We start from the raw sequence: 21129 nt of genomic DNA, 5'->3' as shown, positions 1-21129 counted from the left end.
GCCACAAGTCTCTACTTCTGGCCTTTAACCAGGTTATAAGCCACATCAGAGAGAAAGCAGGGACCATGATTTATGAATTAAAGGACAAATGTATGACAATCATCTTTTCTTGGAGTTCAGCTGTGTTAAAGTATAAAAGCAGAAAGCTATTTCAGGGCATTTTAAACCATAATGGGGAAGTGGGCCTTCCATTTACAAACTACACATTTCAAGAAAAATCAGCTGCCCATCTTTGACTCAGTAATTCTTTTCAGGGGATTCAATTTACAGAAATAACCACAGATAAGGACTAAAAGGTACTCACAAAGGTTTTCATCTCAGTGTATTTATAACAGAAAAAAAAATGTAAGTAACTTCAATTTCTTATATTCAAGGGATAGTTAAATAATTTGAGGTGCATCTCTTGATGTCTTATCTTTTGCAAGAAAATGGTGTGGAGGAAATGCTTATGATATAACCTCAAGTGGGGGTAAAAAGCATGATTCATTGTGCAGCATATTCTCAATTTTGAGGAAGAAAGAAAAGTTCACAGATGAAAACCCAGAAGAAAATGTGCCTCTGGTTAGTGGGATTATGGGTGTTTTCTTTCTTTTTTTTGCTTCTTTGTACTTCGAAATATTTGGCACCTATTACTCTGAAACCCTCCCCTAGAAAGAGTACAGAAATGGAATTTGAAAAAGCAGCACCTTGCCAAAAGTACAGTCAGCTTTCTCACTTCTACTTGGAGCAGCATGATTTAAGCATCACATTTCAATGTTGGAGTCTTTCCTTTTGTCTGCACATGGTGGGGATGAGATGCGGGTGGGGGTGAGACGCAGGTGGCAGTGTGGCCTGAACTCTCATGATGCAGCACAGGAGCCTTGAGCCGTGAGTTCTCTGGCTCCTCCAGGCTCTGCATGAATCGCCACTTTCTCAGGCACACCAGGCTGGCAAGTCCGAACACCAGGGCTGACATCCAGCTCCCTCTCCACCCACTCTGGTGAGGGTAGGAGGGAATGCCCGGGAAGGCAGCACGGTGCCCAGAGTTAAGGATACAGACTCTGGAGATGGACCAAGCAGAACTCCACATCCCAGAACCCACATGCATGAATCTCTTTGAACTTCTTGGATGTTCAGGAAGAGATGAAGGAGACAACTCAGAACAGATGTGCAAGCGTTGGTTTGGGCTCAGAAAACCCAATTGCTGCACTGGCCCTGTCTCCAAGTGGCTGGCTGTGTGGTCTTGAGGAAGTCACCATGGTCCCTGGGGGAGGAGAGGAGAGGAGAGGAAACTGCGTGAGTGTCTGAATATGGGTGCATGAGTATGTGCACGTGTGTGTGTGTGTGTGCATGGGTACATGTGCGTGCACGGATGTGTGTGCACAGGTGCATGTACAGGTATATGTTCATGTGTGTGTGTGTGCACACACGGGTGCATGTGTGTGCCCATGCATGGGTGCGTGTGTGTGTGCTTGTGTGTCTGTGCATGGGTGCATGTGTGTGACTGTGCATGGGTGCATGTGTGTGTGCACAGGTGTGCGTGGATGTGTGCATGCACTGGTGTGTCTGTGCACAGGTGCATGTGTGTGTGTGTACATGTGTGTGTGCACAGGCGCATGTGTGTGCACACAGGTATGTGTGCATGGGTGCATTGTGTGTGCATGGATATGTGTGTGTGCACACATAGGTGTGCATACGTGGGTGCATGGGTATGTGTGTATGGGTGCATTGTGTGTGCGTGGTGTATGTGTGTGTGCACAGGTGTGTGTGCCTGTGTGTGTGGCTTTGGCATGATTAAAACTTTTAGGGAGGAGGCAGATTCTGCCATGGCCATGGTGGACCGCACTAAAAGATGACTCTCACAGCAATTTCGTTTTTGGTCTTGACAAATTTCAGACAGTGTCCACTGTCATGGACAGGCTGTCCAGTGGCCGACTTCGCTGCACTCGTGTGCCATGATCTTGTACACCTGGCACGCACGTGTGTTAAAGGAACAGAGGCCGGTGGTAGACTGGTCAAGGGCAGGAGGGCTGCCCAGATGGACAGCCTATGCACTCAGAGGCTGCAGAAGCTCTCTAAGTAGCTTCATGGCTTTAGAATCCAGACAAAATCTAGACAAAATTTAGAATCTAGACAAAAATTCACTGTCAACCTTTCTGTTAGGTTATGCTAACTAGGAATGTATACTTAAGCTATAGAACGGCCAAGGAGGGACCAGACTTACCTGCCAAGTGCCCAGAGGTGTAGCTCAGGATTTGTGACAGAGGAAGGGCATCGGTTGAGCCAGAGTGGGGTGGACCACAGCTGACAGAGGAGGGCACAGTTTAAGAGGCCAGCAGCACATGAGTGGGCTGCACACCTGCTGCCCCTAAGGAAGGTTCATGGAGACCCCATGGACCTTCCTTCCAGGCCCAGAGAACATCCTTTTCTGATCATTCTGACCAAGTTAGACAGGTGTGCCCAGCCATACCTTCTCCTCTGAAGGCAGAGTGGAAGCCAGGGTAAGGAGGAGCTCTGCCAACCTTTCTTTCCCATCATCAACCACCCTCATCTGGTGGCCAGGCCTTAAATCCCAATAGGGCTGTTTGTATTAGGAAGACCACCAGGGTGGCAAGGGAGGTTGCAGAACCGAGAGGATCTTCCTGCATCTTGAACAAAGTACTGAGCAGGTTGGGTTCTATTCCAGGGTTTCTTCAAGTTGTCAAACTTCCGCACATGTCTGAATCATCTGGAGGGCTTTTTAAAAGCCAGCTTGCTTGGTGCTCCCAGACGCCCCCAGAGTTTCAGATTCAGAAGGTCTATTGGATTCAGCAGGACTTAAGGGTTTGCATTTCTCATGGCTCTACAGGTGATGCTCTTTCTCTGGGGACCACATCATGGGAACCTCTGCTCTATATACATGGCAGATGGAAACTCATGATGTGGACCCCAAAGGCAACACCAGGGAAAGGCCAGAGAAACTGAGGTCCTGGGGCCAGCTGCCAGCTGGACGTGAGGTGCTGGGTCCACGGCTGTACCTCCTTGAGGGGAACAAAGTGTGTTGTTTCTCCAGGGACTCCGTTCAACTGTCACCTCCTCTTATCTTCTTGTTATTTAGTCGCTAAGTTGTGTCTGACTTTTTGATGACCCCATGGATAGTAGCCCACCAAGCTCCTCTGTTCATGGGATGTCTCAGGCAAGAACACTGGAGTGGGTTGCCATTTCCATCTCCAGCTGCTCTTCCTGACCCAGGGATTGAACCCATGTCTCCTGCATTGGCTGGCGAGCTCTTTACCACTGAGCCATCAGGGAAGCTCTGACCACATTTACATTCTCTTTATCGCTAACCTGGACAGAGTTGCAATTTGCTCTAAGTTGCTTACGTGTTTATCCTCCACTTCCTCCCACAAGGTTCAGGTTTCTTGAGGACAGGGGCTCTGTCTTGTCACAGGGAATCCCCAGCTCCCAGAACACCATCTACTCCATGTCTGACACTAAAAAACACTCTGCTGTGTAACAGCAGCCTTAGCCATCCCAGGGAAACAAACCAAACTCTTGGCACCTGGAGTGGGTGGTGTGGGAAAGGGGGCCTTGGCCATGTCACTGACCATGATCCATTCCTGGGTCCTTAGGGGACCCATTCTGCAAAGTATCAGCAGTGCATGTGGTCACAGGAGAGACCATGGCATGTAGTTCTCAGCCCTTCAATCAGTTCCTGTGAGCTATCAGCTGTTTGGGCAGAACCAAGACAGTTCAATCATTCAGTCATGTCTGACTCTTGCAGACGTCATGGACTGTAGCCCACCAGGCTCCTCTGTCCGTGGAATTCTCCAGGTAAGAATACTGGAGTGGGTAGCCATTCCCTTCTCCAGGAGATTTTCCCAACCCAGGAATCGAACCCAGTTCTCCTGCATTGCAGGCAGATTTTTTCCTGACTAAGCCACCAAAGAAACTCCAGAACTTCCAGAACAAAGAGGGGGAATAAATGGGGACATTTTGGAAATGATGACCCCGTCCCAGGGATTCTAATAGTGACAAGAGCGCTGACTCTTAGGCTCTGATTGTCTTTCTGAGCTCTGGTCTCTGGACAATAGGTATCTGGTGGGCTCTGCCCCCTCAGGGAGGTCCCCGGTCCTCAGGAAGCCTGCCCCCATCAGAGAGCCGGGGCTGTAGAGATGGTGCAGGGTGTAGAGGGGCTCCATCGATCCTATTTGACCAAGAATAGAAGGACCCGGGTGGGCTAAGGATTCTCAGGATACCGGTACATTCAATATAGGCTTCCCACGTGGTGCCAGTGATAAAGAACCTACCTGCCAATGCAGGAGACATAAGAGATGCGGGTTCGATCCCTGGGTCGGGAAGATTCCCCTGGAGAAGGAAATGGCAACCCACTCCAGTCATCAGATGTCAGGATGGGCCAAAGAGAGGAATTACATGAGGACACGACAGAAATGTGGCAGAGGACGAGATGGTCGGATGGCTTCACCAACTCAATGGACATGAGTTTGAGCAAACTGCGGGAGATAGTGAAGGACAGGGAAGCCTGGCGTGCTGCAGTCCACGGGGTCGCAAGGAGTGACTCAGGGACTGAACAACAGCAGCAAACACAGCAGAAACGGTCCCCTTCCTAGCTTCTCACTTTCTGTATGTTTGGGGGGCGCTGTGACCTTAAGGCGTCCCAGGATGCACTTGTCACGCTCAGAGCTGAGTGCAGAAGCAACCCCTCCCCTCACCACCGCTGGTCCCCCCTCTCAGCTGCTGAGGCAAGAAGAGCAGGGTCGTGTTGGCTTCTTATTGTCACTGTAACAAACCCCCACTCACTGTGTGGCTTAAAACTATACACGCTTATTCCCCTCTGGGATTCCCAGGTGGCTCAGTGGTAAAGAATCTGCCTGCCAGTGCAGGAGACTTGGGTGATGTGGGTTCAATCCCTGGGTCAGGAAGATCCCCCAGGAAAGGAAATGGCAGCCCATTCCAGTATTCTTGCCTGGAGAATCCCATGGACAGAGGAGCCTGGTGGGCTACAGTCCACAGGGTCACAAAGAGTTGGACACGACTGAGCGTGCACGCAAGCCGTTCTCCTCTAGTTCTGAAGGGCACAAGCCTAGAACAGTTTTGCAGGCTAATGTCAAGGTAGGGGCATGGCCAGGCCCCCTCCAGGGTCCTTCCTTGCTTTTCCAGCCCCCAGAAGTACACTGCTTGCCTTCTGTGGCTTTTGCGGCTTCTTGCAGCTTCGAAGCTAGCAGTACAACGTGGACTTTCAGCATCACATCCTCTCTGTCTGTAGTCAGCCCTCCCCCTGCCTCCCTGTGCTGCAGACCCGTGTCATCACGTCTGCATTTTCCAACCCCCAGCTTGCCTAGGATGGCCTTCCTGCCTCAAGATCCCCAACTTAACCCCATCTGCAAAGTCCCTGTAGCCACGTAAAGCCACAGCACAGGTTCTAGCGACCAGGAGGCAGACATTTTTAGGGGTCGTTATTCAGCCTATGATACCAGCCTTGTCACAGGGGCAGGTATGCCAGCAGCCACGTCCACTCCCCAGCCCCAGAATCCCTTTCTCAGTGGCTTCCCAGAGCTGGTCCCCAGGCCCCAAGAGTCCAGGCCTCGGTCGCTGTTGCTGGAAGCCAGGACATAGATGTGGAAAGGCTCCCATGACCGTCACAGGTGGAAAGGCCACACCAGAAAGTGAAAGTGAAAGTGTAAGTCGCTCAGTCGTGTCTGACTCTTTGTGACCCCATGGACTATATAGTCCATGGAATTCTCCAGGCCAGAATACTAGAGTGGGTAGCCTTTCCCTTCTCCAGGGGGATCTTCCCAACCCAGGGATGGAACCCAGGTCTCCCACATTGCAGGTGGATTCTTTACCAGCTGAGCCACCAGGGAAGTCCACCCGACCAGACGGCTAAAAGGGGCATGCAGACAGATGGAGCTGAGGTGTATGGTAGCAGCTCTGAGTTGATCCCAGGGCTAAGGGGGCTTCCAAGCCTGGAGCCCCAGGTCTCCCTGCCCATGCTGAGGCAGGTATGGGAGAAGCCAGGCTCCCCTGTTCTCTGCTGTGTCTGGGCCCTGCTTATGGGGTCACCCAGCGGAACACTGAACAGGGCTGCCCCACCAGCTCAGGCCAGGCAGCAGGTGTACAATGGACATGCACAAGAGTACAAAGACACACACATGCTGCACCAGCCCCCAGGTCTCCCAGGCAGTGGCAGTGGGCTCACAACTGGCCAAGGTTCCCGCCCCCCATGTGGCACAGCCTGGGGTGGGGTGCTGTGTAATTGAATTAAGGGCCCCCTTCCCCAGGCTTCAGAGTCTGAACTGCTTCTAACATTTCCACCCCAGTCATCCAGGTCTGAAGCTCACTTCTTTGTGTTGATTTGTTTGTTCATTTGTTTGTCAAGTGGGCTTCCCTGATAGCTCACTTGGTAAGGAATCTGCCTGTGATACAGGAGACCCCAGTTCGATTCCTGGGTTGGGAAGATCTGCTGGAGAAGGGGAAGGCTGCCCACTCCAGTATTCTGGCCTGGAGAATTCCATGGACTATGCCATCCATGGGGTCGCCAAGAGTCTGAGCGACTTTCATTTTTTAGGGGAAGTTAGGAGGAGGGGAGGGGCCTGCTGGAAGGAGTATTTGTGTGTGTGTGTGTGTGTGTGTGGGCTTCCCAGGCAGTGCGAGTGGAAAAGAACCTGCCTGCCAATGCAGGAGACATAAGAGATGTGGGTTTGATCCCTGGGTCAGGAAGATCCCCTGGAGGAGGGCATGGCAACGCACTCCAGTATTCTTGCCTGGAGAATCCCATGGACAAAGGAGCCTGGCTGGCTCTGGTCCATAGCGTCGCAAAGAGTTGGACACGACTGAAGTGACTTAGCAGGCACACATTCACGTGTGTGTGTGTGTGTGTGTGTCTAAGGACACAAATTACAGTAAAAATTCAGTTTCACTGAGTGTATCCTGGATTGGATCCCAGAACAGAAAAAGGACATTGGTGGAAAAACTAGAGAAATCTGAATGAAGTCCAGAGTTTAGTTAATAGTAATGTACCAGCGAAGCCTCTTCGTTTTGACAAATGTACCACAGTTACATAAGATGATAATATTAGGGAAGACGGTGTGGGGTGTTCGGGAACACTCTGTACTATCTTTATAACTTTTCTGTAAATCTAAAATTATTTCCCCCAAAAGTTCATTAATAATATTCAGTCCCCCCCAAAATTTTTAATTAAAAATATTCACTTCCAAAATTTTACAACCCAACACAATATATCGATGTGGAGGTTTAACTAACAAATCTACTATTCAATTCAGTGTTTATTTTATTATTGAGGTATAACATATACAGAGTGAGGTACACAAATCTTGCCTTGTGCTCACAACTCATTCTTTTTAACACATGGAATCACTCACCTCACCAGCACTAGACCAAGCAAGAGAAGACTCCAGTGCCCAGAAGTCTCCTTCTAGCCCATTTTTAGTGAACAGCTCTCCTCCACAGAGCTGGCCACTCCTGATTTATTTGGAAGATTGGTTTAGTCTGTTCTTGAATTTCATATAAATAAAATCACAAAGTGTGTACTCTTTTGAGCCAGTCTTCTTTCACTCAACATAGTTTCTGAAAATCACCCACGCTATGGTGTGTAGCTGTTCATTCTTTACTGTTGTGCTGTCAATCAGTCGCAGAGTCATGTCCGACTCTTTTCGACCCCATGAACTGCAGCACGCCAGGCCTCCCCTGTCCTTCACCATCTCCTGGAGTTTGCTCAAACTCGTATCAGACCCAAGTAAAGCACTTAGCATGCAACTGCATGACCTCTGTGAAAGGAGAGCATTTAAGAGAGTGATTTTTTCTTAAACTTTTTGTATTGGGGTTTTTGTTGTTTTTGTTGTTGGGGTTTTAGTCGCTAAGTTGTATCCTACTTTTGTGACCCCATGGACTGCAGCACGCCAGGCTTCTCTGTCCTCCACTATCACCCAGAGTTGCTCAAACTCATGTACATTGAGTCGATGATGCCACCCAACCATCTCATCCTCTGCCACCCGCTTCTCCTCTTGCCCTAAATCTTTTGCAGTATCAGGGTCTTTTCCAATGAGTCGGCTCTTCCCATCAGGTGGCCAAAGTATTAAAGCTTCAGCATAAGTCCTTCCAATGAATATTCAGGGTTGATTTCCTTTAGGACTGACTGGTTTGATCTCCTTGCAGTCCCAGGGACTCTCAAGAGTCTTCTCCAACACCACAATTTGAAAGCATCAGTTTTTCAGTGCTCAGCCTTCTTTATGGTCCAGCTCTCACATCCATACATGACTACTGGAAAAACCATAGCTGTGAATGTGACATTATTTGGAAAAGAGTCTTTGCAGATGTAGTTAAGTGAAGGGTCATCCTGGATTGTCCAGGTGAGCCCTAAGTGTCCTTAAAAGATACAGAAGAGAAAGCAGAGAGGAAGGAGGAGAGGGCTATGGGAAGATGGAGGCAGACCCAAAAGTGATGCAGCCATGAGCCAAGGGAGGCCTGGGCTTCTGGACGAGGCAGGGAAGGATGTGCCCCATGCTCCCTTGGGGGGAGCACAGCCCTGAGGACACCTTGATTTGTGGCTTTTAGCCTCCAGAACTGTGAGAGAGTGATTTTCTGTTGTTTTAAGCCACTAAGTTGGTGGTACTTTTTTACAGCAGCCCTGGGAAACTTACACAAAAATATAAGCCAGCTTACTTTTCCTAGACCCTGCCTTACCTCCTTGCAAAGCCATACTTATGGTCCCTGCTCTAAAGCATTGAGAACACACAGAGAGATACACACAGACACACAAACGTACACACGCGTCTCTGCTAATTTGCATCTCTGTCCCAGCCTGTGCCCAGGAACGTGAGGAGCTAAGGAGAAATGGGCTGGACTAGATAATTCATGAAGTCCTGCAGCAAAGCTGCAGGCTGTCCCCAGGGGCCCCAGGAAGCCAGGTTCCTTCAGTTGCTGGGCTGAAAATAGAATCCTCTGGGGAGGCTGAGACAACAGAGGAGGAAAGGAGCCCAGCGGCAGACACACACTGGGCGCCCCTTTGATCACACGTTCAACAGAGGGAAGCAAGAGGCGGCCTCTCCAGTCCAGAGGGGCCTGGGCAGAAGAGAACCACAAGCCCCTTGGTGGGCAAAGCCCTCGTGGGCAGCACCCAGAGGGCTCGCTGCTCACTGCGGCAAAAACGCAGCTGGGAAGGCTTGCTGCAGGGTGAACATGACAAAGACGATCTCCTTGTAATCATCCGATTCATACAGACACCCAAACTGGGGTGACCCGTCAGGGCCGGTGCCCATGCTCTGCAGGTCTGAGTAAGCGCAGCTGCCGGGGGCCAGCAGGGTGGGCTCTGACCAGGTTGTGGGCACGGGCGGCCACCGGTTGAGGTACACGCCCAGGTTGGATCTCTGCCGTGGGTCAGTCGGGTGGGTGTAGAGCAGCCACCAGTCCAGGGGTTCGGAGCCCGCGTGGGGGCTGGGGAAGCTGACGATGCTCCCTTGGCAGCCGTGGGGGGGCTCCACCAACTTCTTCACCTGCTGAGTCTCCTTGAAATCCAGGGCGTTGTTGGTGCTCTGGGCCTGGACCCTGGCTCGGAGGGGGCTCCTCGCATTCAGATATACCACCCTCTGTTGCCCATCCCTGACTTCGGCCACCTGGCACTCCAGCGTGCCCTGGGCCACGAAGCTCCCTCTCGCCCACGTGCGCCCGTGGTCGTGGCTGACCAAGCAGAAGGCAGAGGGGGAAGGCGCCTTCTGGCAGCAGTGGCTGTGGTAAGCGTAAGCTGGCACCACCAGGCTCCGCTTCGGATTGCTCAGCTGCAGGCAGTGCCCGGGGCCCACCGCGAATGTGGCCCAGTCCTTGTGGGCTGAGGCAATGACGGAGTCAGTGAGGTCGGTGGGGGGGCTCCAGGACTTGCCGTGGTCTGGGCTGGTGACCTGGCACAGCCGTGTCACGTTGACCCTGGTCTGAAGCTGGTGATGCTCTGACACCTGCCCAGGGATGGCGATGAAGAAGAGGAAAATGGTGCCCGTGGCCTCGTCATACAGGGGGCTTGGGTTCATGGACCGGTGGCCCTCCAGCTGGGCTTGGGAAACCGCCTCCTGTGAGTGCCACTGCGGGAGAGGAGAGGAGGAGAAGCACAGCCCGGAGAGGGCCAGTGACCGTGGCAAGGGGGGCGCTCTGGGGGTGGGCGAGTTAGCATGAGGGGTTGTGGAGGAGAACTCTTGGTCTAGCATTCATTCACCCTCACAACACTTCCCAGAGTGGGAGCCAAGGCTCCACCTCACTCCCTGCAAGATGGCCCAACCCCACCCAATCCCTCCAGCACCCATCCAGGGCACCCATGACGGGCTAGACCTCAAGACAAAGATGCTTCGGGACCAGCCCTGCCCAGCTCCATCCTGGATCCTTCAACTTAACAGCTCCATCCAGCTTCCCCTTCTTGAAAATCAAAGCCTTAGGAATAACCAGCGGTCTGCCAGGGTGAGACCAAGTGTGACAATCACCTCCCATCTTTTATACATCATACTCTATTAATGTGGTCTGCTGGGGGTAGCACCATGACCCTAGGACTCAGTGAGCTTCCGTAGTCCCCGAGTCTCTGTCACAGATGTTGCTGCTCTGCTGTCTATCCCTGTTCATTAAAGTGGGAACACTGGAGTGGGTAGCCATGCCCTCCTCCAGGGGATCTTCCTAACCCAGGGATCAAACTGGCATCCCTTATGTCTCCTGCACTGGCAGGCAGGTTCTTTACCACTAGCATGGAAGCTCCTATTACTTAATAACCATCCCCCAGTGAGTGAGTCTAAGGGCAGACACGTGCAGAGGGTCTAACACCCATGGTCTTATCTAACCCTAACCTCTAACTCCTGGGCACAGGTAGTACTACCTCCACCCTCCATCTGCAGACTGAGAGGCTTAGATAAGGTAGATGAGCCTCCCAAGGCCGTACTTCTGGTTAGCCATGGAACTGGGACATGAACCCAGGTCCCTCTGCTTCAAACCCATGCTCTAAGCAACTACAAGGGAACAGTGACCACACAGTTAAGATAATAATGATATTAAATCCTTCACATGTGATAAGCCAGCCTTGGGGATCTTCATCAGAATTACTTATCTGCATGCTGGAACTTCAGGACCCAAGCAATCGCCCCAACCACCCACCCCAGGTTAATTTTACTCAGAGGATGAGCTGTCTCCCAGGTAGGTGATGCTGAGCTGGTCTTCCCTCAGCATCTCAAGGATGTAGGGGAATCTTTCCAAAACCAGTTTCCCCAACTGGCTTGTTCCAAAGCAGATGCTGCCAGGCCAGCCGAACTTGTTCTGAATGAACCCGTGTGAGATCTCGGCGATCACTGGGGGATACCTTCTCTGTGCATCCCTGATGGGTCCTTGAGCCCTCTGGCCCCCAGACCTCAGCCATCTAAGTGTGGGCTGGTCCCTGTATGCCCAGCAGAGCGGTGGTACCCCTGTCCGGCTTTACCTGGACCTGGCAGGTGGACGCATTGTAGCTTCCCCTGCGCAGGACAATGAGCTTGGCATGCTCATCCTTCTTGCTCATCCGCTCTTCCGCAAAGGCCAGCAGGGTCTTCTGCTGAGGCAGGTAGAGCAGAGCCGGGATCCTGTAGATGTGGGCTCCTGACTGGAACACCCTCTCCCTCTGCAGGACTGGGCAGGACGCCATGGCCCTGGAAGGGCACACAGGAAGCGAAGATGAGTCCCTGGCAGTCCGGTCCTGAGCTGCGCCAGAGCCACCCTCCCAGGCAGGTGCAGCTCACCCCTCGGGCCAGCCGACCACGCTGGGGGCCTGTTCCCCTCCCATACAGGGTTTATCCCCCATTATTACTCACCAAGCCCCTGTTCCCTCACTCTCATCTCCCTCCCATGGAGTCTGGCAGCACCTCTGTCCATGAGATGATGTAAGGAACGACTATTTGGAAAAGTGTATTTTGTGCTGTATTTTTACCTCCTTATGACAGATTTGTGATAACCTGCAACTACTTTTGCCAGATCCAGCATATTCTTAATCAAACGCTGAGCCTCTGGTGGGACGGGAGGAGGGCTGAGTGGCATTCTGCAACTGTCCAGCTGCCAAAAATTGACATATGTGAGCTTTACATAAATCCAGAGCCCCTGAAAGTTGTCTTTGAAAAAAAGGAGCGGGGGGAGAGGGTGGGGAAAGTGAAAGTGTTAGTGGCTTAGTCGTGTCCAGCTCTTCGCAACACTGTGGACTGTAGCCCAGCAGGCTCCTCTGTGCATGGAATTCTCCAGGCAAGAATACTGGGGTGGGTAGCCAGTCCCTTCTTCAGGGGATCTCCCCGACCCAAGGATGGAACACTGTTCTCCTGAATCGCAAGCAGATTCTTGACCATCCAAGCCACCAGGGAAGCCCAAGGGGGTGGGGGGAAGCCTTGATTCTTAAAGTTCTCCTCTCCAGGTTGCTGAGGCTGAGGCCCAGTTGCCCCTGCATGTGGACTCCGACCCTGGGGAAGGCGCAGGGCATTGGGAATGGAACAGAGAGGCCCCTGACAGCTCATTCAGGCTCAAGGGATCCTCCACAGTGACAAGAAAATGAAACTTAAAAACAAGCATTTCAGGGGTCTTCCCTGGTGGTCTAGTGGCTAAGATTCCATGATTCCACTACGCGGGGCACAGGTTCGATCCCTGGTCAGGGAACTAAGATCCCACATGCCATGAAGGCAGAAATAAAAAGTCAACAAATAAACATATTAGGAAGTTTCCTGGTGGTCCCATGGTTGCTACTTTGCCTTCCAATACAGACAGTGTAGTTTCAATTTCTGGTCAGGGAGCTGAGATCCCAAATGCCTTCTTTCATCAAGAAGCTCTTTAGTTCCTCTTCACTTTCTCCCATAAGGGTGGTGTCATCTGCATATCTGAGGTTATTGATATTTCTCCCAGAAATCTTGATTCCAGCTAGTGCTTCATCCAGCCCAGCATTTTACATGATGTGTTCTGCATATAAGTTAAATAAGCAGGGTAATGGAAAAAGCAAGAGAATTCCAGAAAAACATCTATTTCTGCTTTATTGACTATGCCAAAGCTTTTGACTGTGTGGACCACAATAAACTGTGGAAAATTCTGAAAAAGATGGGAATACCAGACCACCTGACCTGCCTCTTGAGAAACCTATATGCAGGTCAGGAAGCAACAGCTAGAATTGGACATGGAACAACAGACTGGTTCCAAATAGGAAAAGGAGTACGTATATTGTCACCCTGCTTATTTAACTTCTATGCAGAGTACATCATGAAAAACTCTGGGCTGGAGGAAGCACAAGCTGGAATCAAGATTTCCAGGAGAAATATCAATAACCTCAGATATGCAGATGGTACCACCCTTATGGCAGAAAGTGAAGAGGAACTCAAAAGCCTCTTGATGAAAGTGAAAGAGGAGAGTGAAAAAGTTGGCTTAAAGCTCAACATTCAGAAAACAAGGTTCATGGCATCTGGTCCCATCACTTCATGGGAAATAGATTGGGAAACAGTGGAAACAGTTTCAAACTTTATTTTTTTGGGCTCCAAAATCACTGCAGATGGTTGACTGCAGCCATGAAATTAAAAGACGCTTACTCCTTGGAAGGAAAGCTATGACCAACCTAGATAGCATATTGAAAACCAGAGATATTACTTTGCCAACAAAGGTCCGTCTAGTCAAGGCTATGGTTTTTCCAGTGGTCATGTATGGATATGAGAGTTGGACTGTGAAGAAAGCTGAGCGCTGAAGAATTGATGTTTTTGAACTGTGTTGGAGAAGACTCTTGAGAGTCCCTTGGACTGCAAAGAGATCCAATTAGTCCATTCTGAAGGAGATCAGCCCTGGGATTTCTTTGGAAGGAATGATGCTAAAGCTGAAACTCCAGTACTTTGGCCACCTCATGTGAAGAGTTGACTCATTGGAAAAGGCTCTGATGCTGGGAGGGATTGGGGGCAGGAGGAGAAGGGGACGACAGAGGATGAGATGGCTGGATGGCATCACTGACTCGATGGACGTGAATCTGAGTGAACTCTGGGAGTTCGTGTTAGACAGGGAGGCCTGGCGTGCTGCGATTCATGGGGTTGCAAAGAGTCAGACACGACTGAGAGACTGAACTGAACTGAACGATATACAGCCTTGATGTACTCCTTTTCCAATTTTGAACCAGTATGTCCTTCCATGTCCAGTTCTAACTGTTACTTCTTGACCTGCATACAGATTTCTCAGGAGGCAAGTAAAAGCAGTCTGGTATTCCCATCTCTTTAAGAATTTTCTGCAGTCTGTTGTGATCTACACAGTCAAAGGCTTTAGCCTAGTCAATGAAGCAGAAGCAGATGTTTTTATGGAATTCTCTTGCTTGCTTTTCTGTGATCCAACGGATGTTGGCAATTTGATCTTTGGTTCCTCTGCCTTCTCTAAGTCCCGCTTGAACATCTGGAAGTTCTCGGTACATGTACAGTTGAAGCCTGGCTTGGAAAATTTTGAGCCTTACTTTACTAGCGTGTTAGATGAGTACATTTTGCAGTAGTTTGAGCATTCGTTGGCATTGCCTTTCTTTGGGATTGAAGTGAAAACAGACCTTTTCCAGTCCTGTGGCCACTGCTGAGTTTTCCAAATTTGCTGGCATATTGAGTGCAGCACTTTCACAGCATCATCTTTTAGGATCTGAAATAGCTCAGCTGGAATTACATCACCTCCACTAGTTTTGTTATTAGTGATGTTTCCTAAGGCCTGCTTGACTTCACACTCCAGGATGTCTGGCTCTAGGTGGGTGAACACACCATTGTGGTTATCTGGGTCTTTCAGATCTTTTTTGTATAGTTCTTCTGTGTATTCTTGTCACCTCTTCTTAACATCTTCTGCTTCTCTTAGGTCCCTACAATTTCTGTCCCTTATTGAGCCCATCTTTGCATGAAATGTTCCTTTGATATCTCTACTTTTCTTGAAGAGACCTCTAGTCTTTCCCATTCTACTGTTTTCCTCTGTTTCTTCTCATTGATCAGTTAAGAAGGTTTTCGTATCTCTCCTTGCTATTCTTTGAAACTCTGCATTCAGATGGATGTATCTTTCCTTCTCTCCTTTGCCTTTTGCTTCTCTTCTTTTCTCAGCTATTTGTAAGGTCTCTTCAGACAACCATTTTGCCTTTTTGCATTTCTTTTTATTGGGAATGGTTTTGATCACAGCCTTCTGTACACTGTTACAAACCTCCATCCACAGTTCTTCAGGCACTCTGTCTATCAGATCTAATCCCTTGAATTTATTTGTCATTTCCACTGTATAAATTGTGAGAGATTTGATTTAGGTCATATCTGAATGGTCTAGTGGCTTTCCCTACTCTCTTCAATTTTAGTCTGAATTTTGCAATAAGGAGTTCATGATCTGAGCCACAGTCAGCTCCCAGTCTTGTTTTTGCTGACTGTATAGAGCTTCTGTTGCAAAGAATATAATGAATCTGATTTCGGTGTTGACCATCTGGAGATGTCCATGTGTAGAGTCATCTCTTGTGTTGTTGGAAGAGGGTGTTTGCTATGACCAGTGTGTTCTGTTGGCAAAACTCTGTTAGCCTTTTCCCTGCTTCATTTTGTTTCTCTAAGGCCAAATTTGCCTGTTACTCCAGGTATTTCCTGACTTCCTACTTTTGCATTCCAGTCCTCTATGATAAAAAGGACATCTGTTTTTTGGTGTTAATTCTAGGTCTTGTCAGTCATCATAGAACCGTTCAGCTTCTTTGGCGTTAGTGGTTGGGGAGCATAGACTTGGATTACTGCGGTATTAAATGGTTTGCCTTGGAAATGAACAGAGATAATTCTGTTGCTTTTGAGATCGCACCCACGTATTGCATTTCAGACTCTTTTGCTGACTATGATGGATACTCCATTTCTTCTAAGGGATTCTTGCTGACAGTAGTAGATGTAACGATCATCTGAGTTAAATTCACCCATTCCAGTCCATTTCAGTTCACTGATTCCTAAAATGTTGAAGTTCACTCTTGCCATCTTCTGTTTGATCACTTCCAATTTACCCTGATTCATGGACTTAACATTCCAGGTTTTTATGCAATATCATTCTTAACAGCTTTGGACTTCAGTTCCATCACCAGTCACATCCACAACTGGGTGTTGTTTTTGCTTTGGTTCCACGTCTTCATTTTTCTGGAGTTATTTCTCCACTCTTCTCCAGTAGCATATTGGGTACCTACTGACCTGGGGAGTTCATCTTTCAGTGTCATATCCTTTTGCCTTTTCATACTATTCATGGGGTTCTCAAGGTAAAAAGACTGAAGTGGTTTGCCATGCCCTTCTCCAGTGGACCATGTTTTGTCAGAACTCCCCACCATGACCCGTCCATCTTGGGTGGCCCTACATGGCATGGCTTACAGTTTCACTGAGTTAGACAAGGCTGTGGTCCATGTGATCAGGTTGGTTAGTTTTCTGTGATTGCAGTTTTCATTCTGTCTGCCCTTTACAATTGCTTGCATTTTCTCTACCATGTACGTGTATCATCTATTTAAAACTTAATTCAACGTTTTTGAGAAAGAAATATAATCTATCATTATTTTACTCAATCCATTATGAATATTATTGCTTGGATATGTGATTGCCTAAGAATATGTGATTGCCTAAACACGGGTGGAACAACAGTCTTCATCATAATATCTAGACCTGCAAAGGGCAGTCCAAGAGAACGGGGCTTGTAATACATAATGGTGTTGCTAAGTTGAAACTTTATTAAAAAATCTAGATGGGAAAGAAATATAATTAAAAATAGAAATGAAAATAGGGTTGAAAGATGCAATTCAACAGTGTCCTCTAGAAAATCGATCAAGGGTTTGTTTAAGCTCTTAGGTGTTTACCTAGGAGAGGAATTGCTGGGTTGGATGGTAATTCCATGTTTAACTTTTTGAGGAGCTGCCAGACTGTTCCCACATCAGCTGCACCACTTTACATTCCTACGAGCAATGCATTAAGATTCTAATGTCTCCACGTCCTAATGCCTCCACGTCCTCATCAACACTGGCTATTGTGTCTTTTTAAATAACAGCCATGCCAGAGGGTGTGAAGTGGTTCCCGACTGTGGTTTTGATTGGCATTTGATACAATGATGGCTAATGATGTTGAGCACTTCTGCATGTGTTTATTGGTCATTGGAGCTGGACTTCAGCCTGGAGGCAATGGTAAGATTTCAAATTGCTTTAGATGAAGGAGTGATCTTACCTGATTTACTTTTTAGGAAATCCCTCTGAGCTTCAGGGGGAAAGGGACAGAAAGTGAGTCTGTTATTTTCCAGGTGAGAGAGGGCAAGCAGTAGAATGAATAGGATTGGGAGAGCAAACTGGGGAGGAGTTGAGCGTGTCCCAGTTTAAAGTGGTCTGAACTGATTTCCACAGCCTCAGTGACTGTTTTCCGGGTTCCTCTTTCAGACCCCAATCTCCTGTAGGGCGGGGACAAATTGATTCATTCATATTGCAAAACTGTATTGTGTTCCTACCTTGTGCCTGCATTGTTCCAGAAACTTGGGATGCTTCGTGGATGAAACAGAGATCCCGGCCTTATGAAGTTTGTGTTCTAGCAGGGATGAGTGGGTTATTATTATTGCCCCAAACCAAACAGTCATCACTAGGGCTGAAACCTGTCCAAGGGCCTGACAAGGACAGCCTTGTGTGACCTCACAAATGCCACAAATGCCTCGTACTGTAGAACCTGTGCGGCTGACGATGACGCCCCTGTGTGAGAGATGTTGACGTGCAGCGGGAAGGCTGTGGATACATGCTAACTCCAGCCCCTATGGGCTGCTGGTGTAAGTATTTGTCATGTGTGTATTCAGAACCAAAGCTGGCACAGGACGGGGCTTCCCAGGTGGCACTAGTGGTAAAGAATCCACCTGTCATGCAAGAGATGGGTTTGATCCCTGGGCTAGGAAGATTCCCTGGAGTAGGCAGTGGCAACTCACTCCAGTATTCTTGCCTGGAAAACTCCATAAACAGAGGAACCTGGAGGGCTGCAGTCTGCTACAGTCTTGCAAAGAGTCAGACTGAGCATGTATGCACCCTGGCACAGGACAGGGGCGTGGGGAGGAAAAAGGGGACCCCAGTGTCTGCTTAAGAATTCTCCTCTATCCTCAGGCACTCAGTGTGGGCCCAAACACGCACACCCACCAGCAACACCAGTTCCCAAACGTCTTCATAATAATAACAGCAAATACTTCAGTGGCTCTTCCAAAGTGCTAGACACTCTTTAAGTACCCTACAATAATTTTTAAATGTTTTGGAAATTGTATTTACAGACTCTATTGCTTACAATACAAATTACAGCTATCCATTCATTTAATCCCCACGACATCCCCATGACATAGACACTATTATCATCCCATTGTACAGATGGGGAAACCGAGTTCACTCAACCCTCCAGTGTCTGAGCTGGACCCAAAAACACTTCTAACCCCGTGCAATACTGCCTCCAAGAGGAGTTCTGGAAAATGCCATCTCCCTGCATCTCACGACATTTCCAGTGATGCCTCATGTAGTTAGCTGGCCCCCTGGACCCCCTTCTGGCTCCAAACTAGCAGCGAACTCCAATTGGCCTAGTGGGAAAAGAACTGAATCCGCAGTCAAAAATTCAGAATCTGGTGGTAGGTCCACTCCTAAGAGGTGTGTGAAAAAAAGTGAAAATGAAAGTTGCTCAGTCATATCTTACTCTGAGACCCCATGGACTATACTGTCCATGGAATGTTCCAGGCCAGAGTACTGAAGTAGCCTTTCCCTTCTCCAAGGGATCTTCCCAAACCAGCGTTCGAACCTAGGTCTCCCTCATTGCAGGCGGATTCTTTACCAGCAATACTGGGATGGGTAGCCTAACCCTTCTCCAGCAGATCTTCCCAACCCAGGAATCGAACCAGGGTCTCCTGCATTGCAGGTAGATTCTTTACCAACTGAGCTATGTGCATCTTTGGGTAAAAATCCACCTCCCTGGGTAGTCTCCCCACCTGGCAAGAAGGGAACTGTAGGGGTGTCTCATGGTCCTGCCATCTCCAGGGAGGGGGCTGAACAAGGACCTGACTCCTGGGGGAGGGGAAGGTCCTCAGTACAACCCAGTCTGACCCGTGGCATCAGACAATCAGAGAGAGGACAGTGTTTGACAGTTGAACTTCAAGAAGCTGCCATTTCAGAGGTCAAAAACAGAGGCAGAGCAGCGATTCAGAAAGTCCCACCTGAGGCTACAGCAGCTGCTGCAGTTTGTGGCCTTGTGGGTGTTGAGCCCAGAGAAAAACATCTTATAACTGACACTCACTTGTCCCCACATGGCACCTCAGAAGCGGGGATGCTGAGAAATAGATCAGGGAGGCAGCAGGTGGATTTGGGTCTGCTGGATTCCAGAACCTGCAGCCCTAACCACTGGGACTGCCCAGTAAAAGACATACAGTCAGGATTCTGAGGCCTGAAAGCCTTGCTCAGAAAAAGGCCAGCAGTGGAGGATCCCTGCCTGCCTCTCTCCCTCTCCCGTTGGGAACACCTCACAGGCACCATCCAGATCCAGGGGCCCCGTCCCCAGCATTCACCTGCCCACTTTCAGAAGATGCTTTCACAGTTTATAAATCCACACTGTGCCCCTTCTGTGTGCCAAGAAACAGGTGAACGGATAGGTCCTAGTCCCTGCCCTCCGGGAGCCCAGAACAATGAGAGCCAGTAAATCTGGGGAGCAGGAGAGAGGACCCTGCAGCCTTCCTGGAGGAAGAGCCTTGACCTTGGGGCAGGTTGGGGTGGAACATTTGCCCCTGGCTACCACATTGAAATAATGCCTCTCTCCAAAGCAGGCAGCTGTGGGCACCTTGTCTGCCAACAACACTGGCAGAGCCAGGCAGTGGGGCAAGAGCCTGAAGCTTGGGCAGCCTCTCCCCAAAAAGACCCCACTTCCAGAGGACCCAACACCTCTGCTCGGGTCCAGCTTGCCGGGATTCCCATCCCAAAATGAGAGGACATCTCTCGACACCCCCGCCACTGAGCATCGATCTGCAAGTTCAGACCATCGATAAATCATGGGCAGAATTAGGGGCTCTCCTGAGATGAGCCTTCTCCCCACGTTTCCTGTCTGATATGTCCTCTGGACACCCTGAGAATAGAGCGGATGCCGTTATCTAGGGGTTGAGGGGCCGTGAGCTGGCCAGATCTTTAAAATCACCATGGCCTTCAGCATCCCCAAGAATCCCACCCTCACTCCATGATTACCTGGTACAGAAGAGCTCTGACTTATGCCAACAAAGAAACAGGTGGATCAACTCATTGAGAAAGTCGTGCCTCGAGGAGCGTGTTCCAATTTGGATCCCAAGGATCTGGGTGGGAAGTCAGGGGTGTGAGCAGAGGCCGTGGGGACCCAGTTTCTAGAACAGGGCAGCTCTCGTATCCTCCAGCCTCACCTGGAGCCTCAAGGCCGCCTCTGTCGAGCTCATGCCTATAAACACCTACAGGAGGCCGGGACCTCTCCGCCCACTCACCTGCTCCCAGTGTGCAGGCCCAGCCTTGACCTAGTTAGGATGCTGCCTCTCATGAGTCAGGAAGCAATCTGCCTAGTTCGCTCCACAGTCTTGCTGAATCAGAATGAGCCACAGGAAGCCTGAGCCAAGCTCGCCCCTTGAATGAAACCAGGGCCCGGGAGGGTCTGGAAGGGCAGCAACAGGGAAACGGAGGGGCTGGAGCTTGGGAGGACACAGCTCCCCTTCAGGCTCTGCAGCTGGGTGAGTGGGACTTCTTGACCTCTTGGGACCTCAGTTTCCTCCTCTGAAAAATTAAAGCAAAAATACCACAGTGGGCTCCAAGCCGCATGAGTGCAGACCAGACACCTCGTGGGCTACTACCACCCAGAATCCAGATTGTTTCTGGATGTACCTAGAGATTATCAGACCACGTGAAGTCAGACAGAGAAAGACAAGTATCCTATGATATTGCTTATAAATGAAATATTTTTTAAAAGGGTACAAATGATCTTATCCACAAAACAAATACAAAGTAGAGTTACAAATGTAGAGCACAAGCTTATGGTTTCCAGGGTGTAAAGGAGCGGAGAGGGATAAATTGGGAGATTGGGATTGACATATACATGCTGCTGCTGCTGCTAAGTCACTTCAGTCGTGTCCGACTCTGTGCGACCCCATAGACGGCAGCCCACCAGGCTCCCCCATCCCTGG

General features: G+C 49.5%; 1 protein-coding gene across 1 annotated transcript; it reads right to left on the bottom strand.

Annotated features, from left to right (window-relative positions):
- Positions 1-8197: 8197 nt before the first annotated feature.
- Positions 8198-20369, bottom strand: NEU2 (neuraminidase 2). Its single transcript, XM_044944059.1, has 3 exons — positions 20174-20369; positions 11441-11645; positions 8198-10070 (listed from the first exon to the last, which is right to left on the bottom strand). The coding sequence occupies exons 2-3, from the start codon at positions 11639-11641 to the stop codon at positions 9132-9134; spliced, it is 1140 nt and encodes a 379-aa protein (XP_044799994.1). The 5' UTR covers positions 11642-11645; positions 20174-20369; the 3' UTR covers positions 8198-9131.
- Positions 20370-21129: the final 760 nt, after the last annotated feature.

Source organism: Bubalus bubalis, chromosome 6, assembly GCF_019923935.1.
Source record: "Bubalus bubalis isolate 160015118507 breed Murrah chromosome 6, NDDB_SH_1, whole genome shotgun sequence".
NCBI lineage: Eukaryota > Metazoa > Chordata > Mammalia > Artiodactyla > Bovidae > Bubalus > Bubalus bubalis.
The sequence above is the reverse complement of the archived record's forward strand: the minus strand, read 5'-3'. Positions and strand labels throughout refer to the sequence as shown.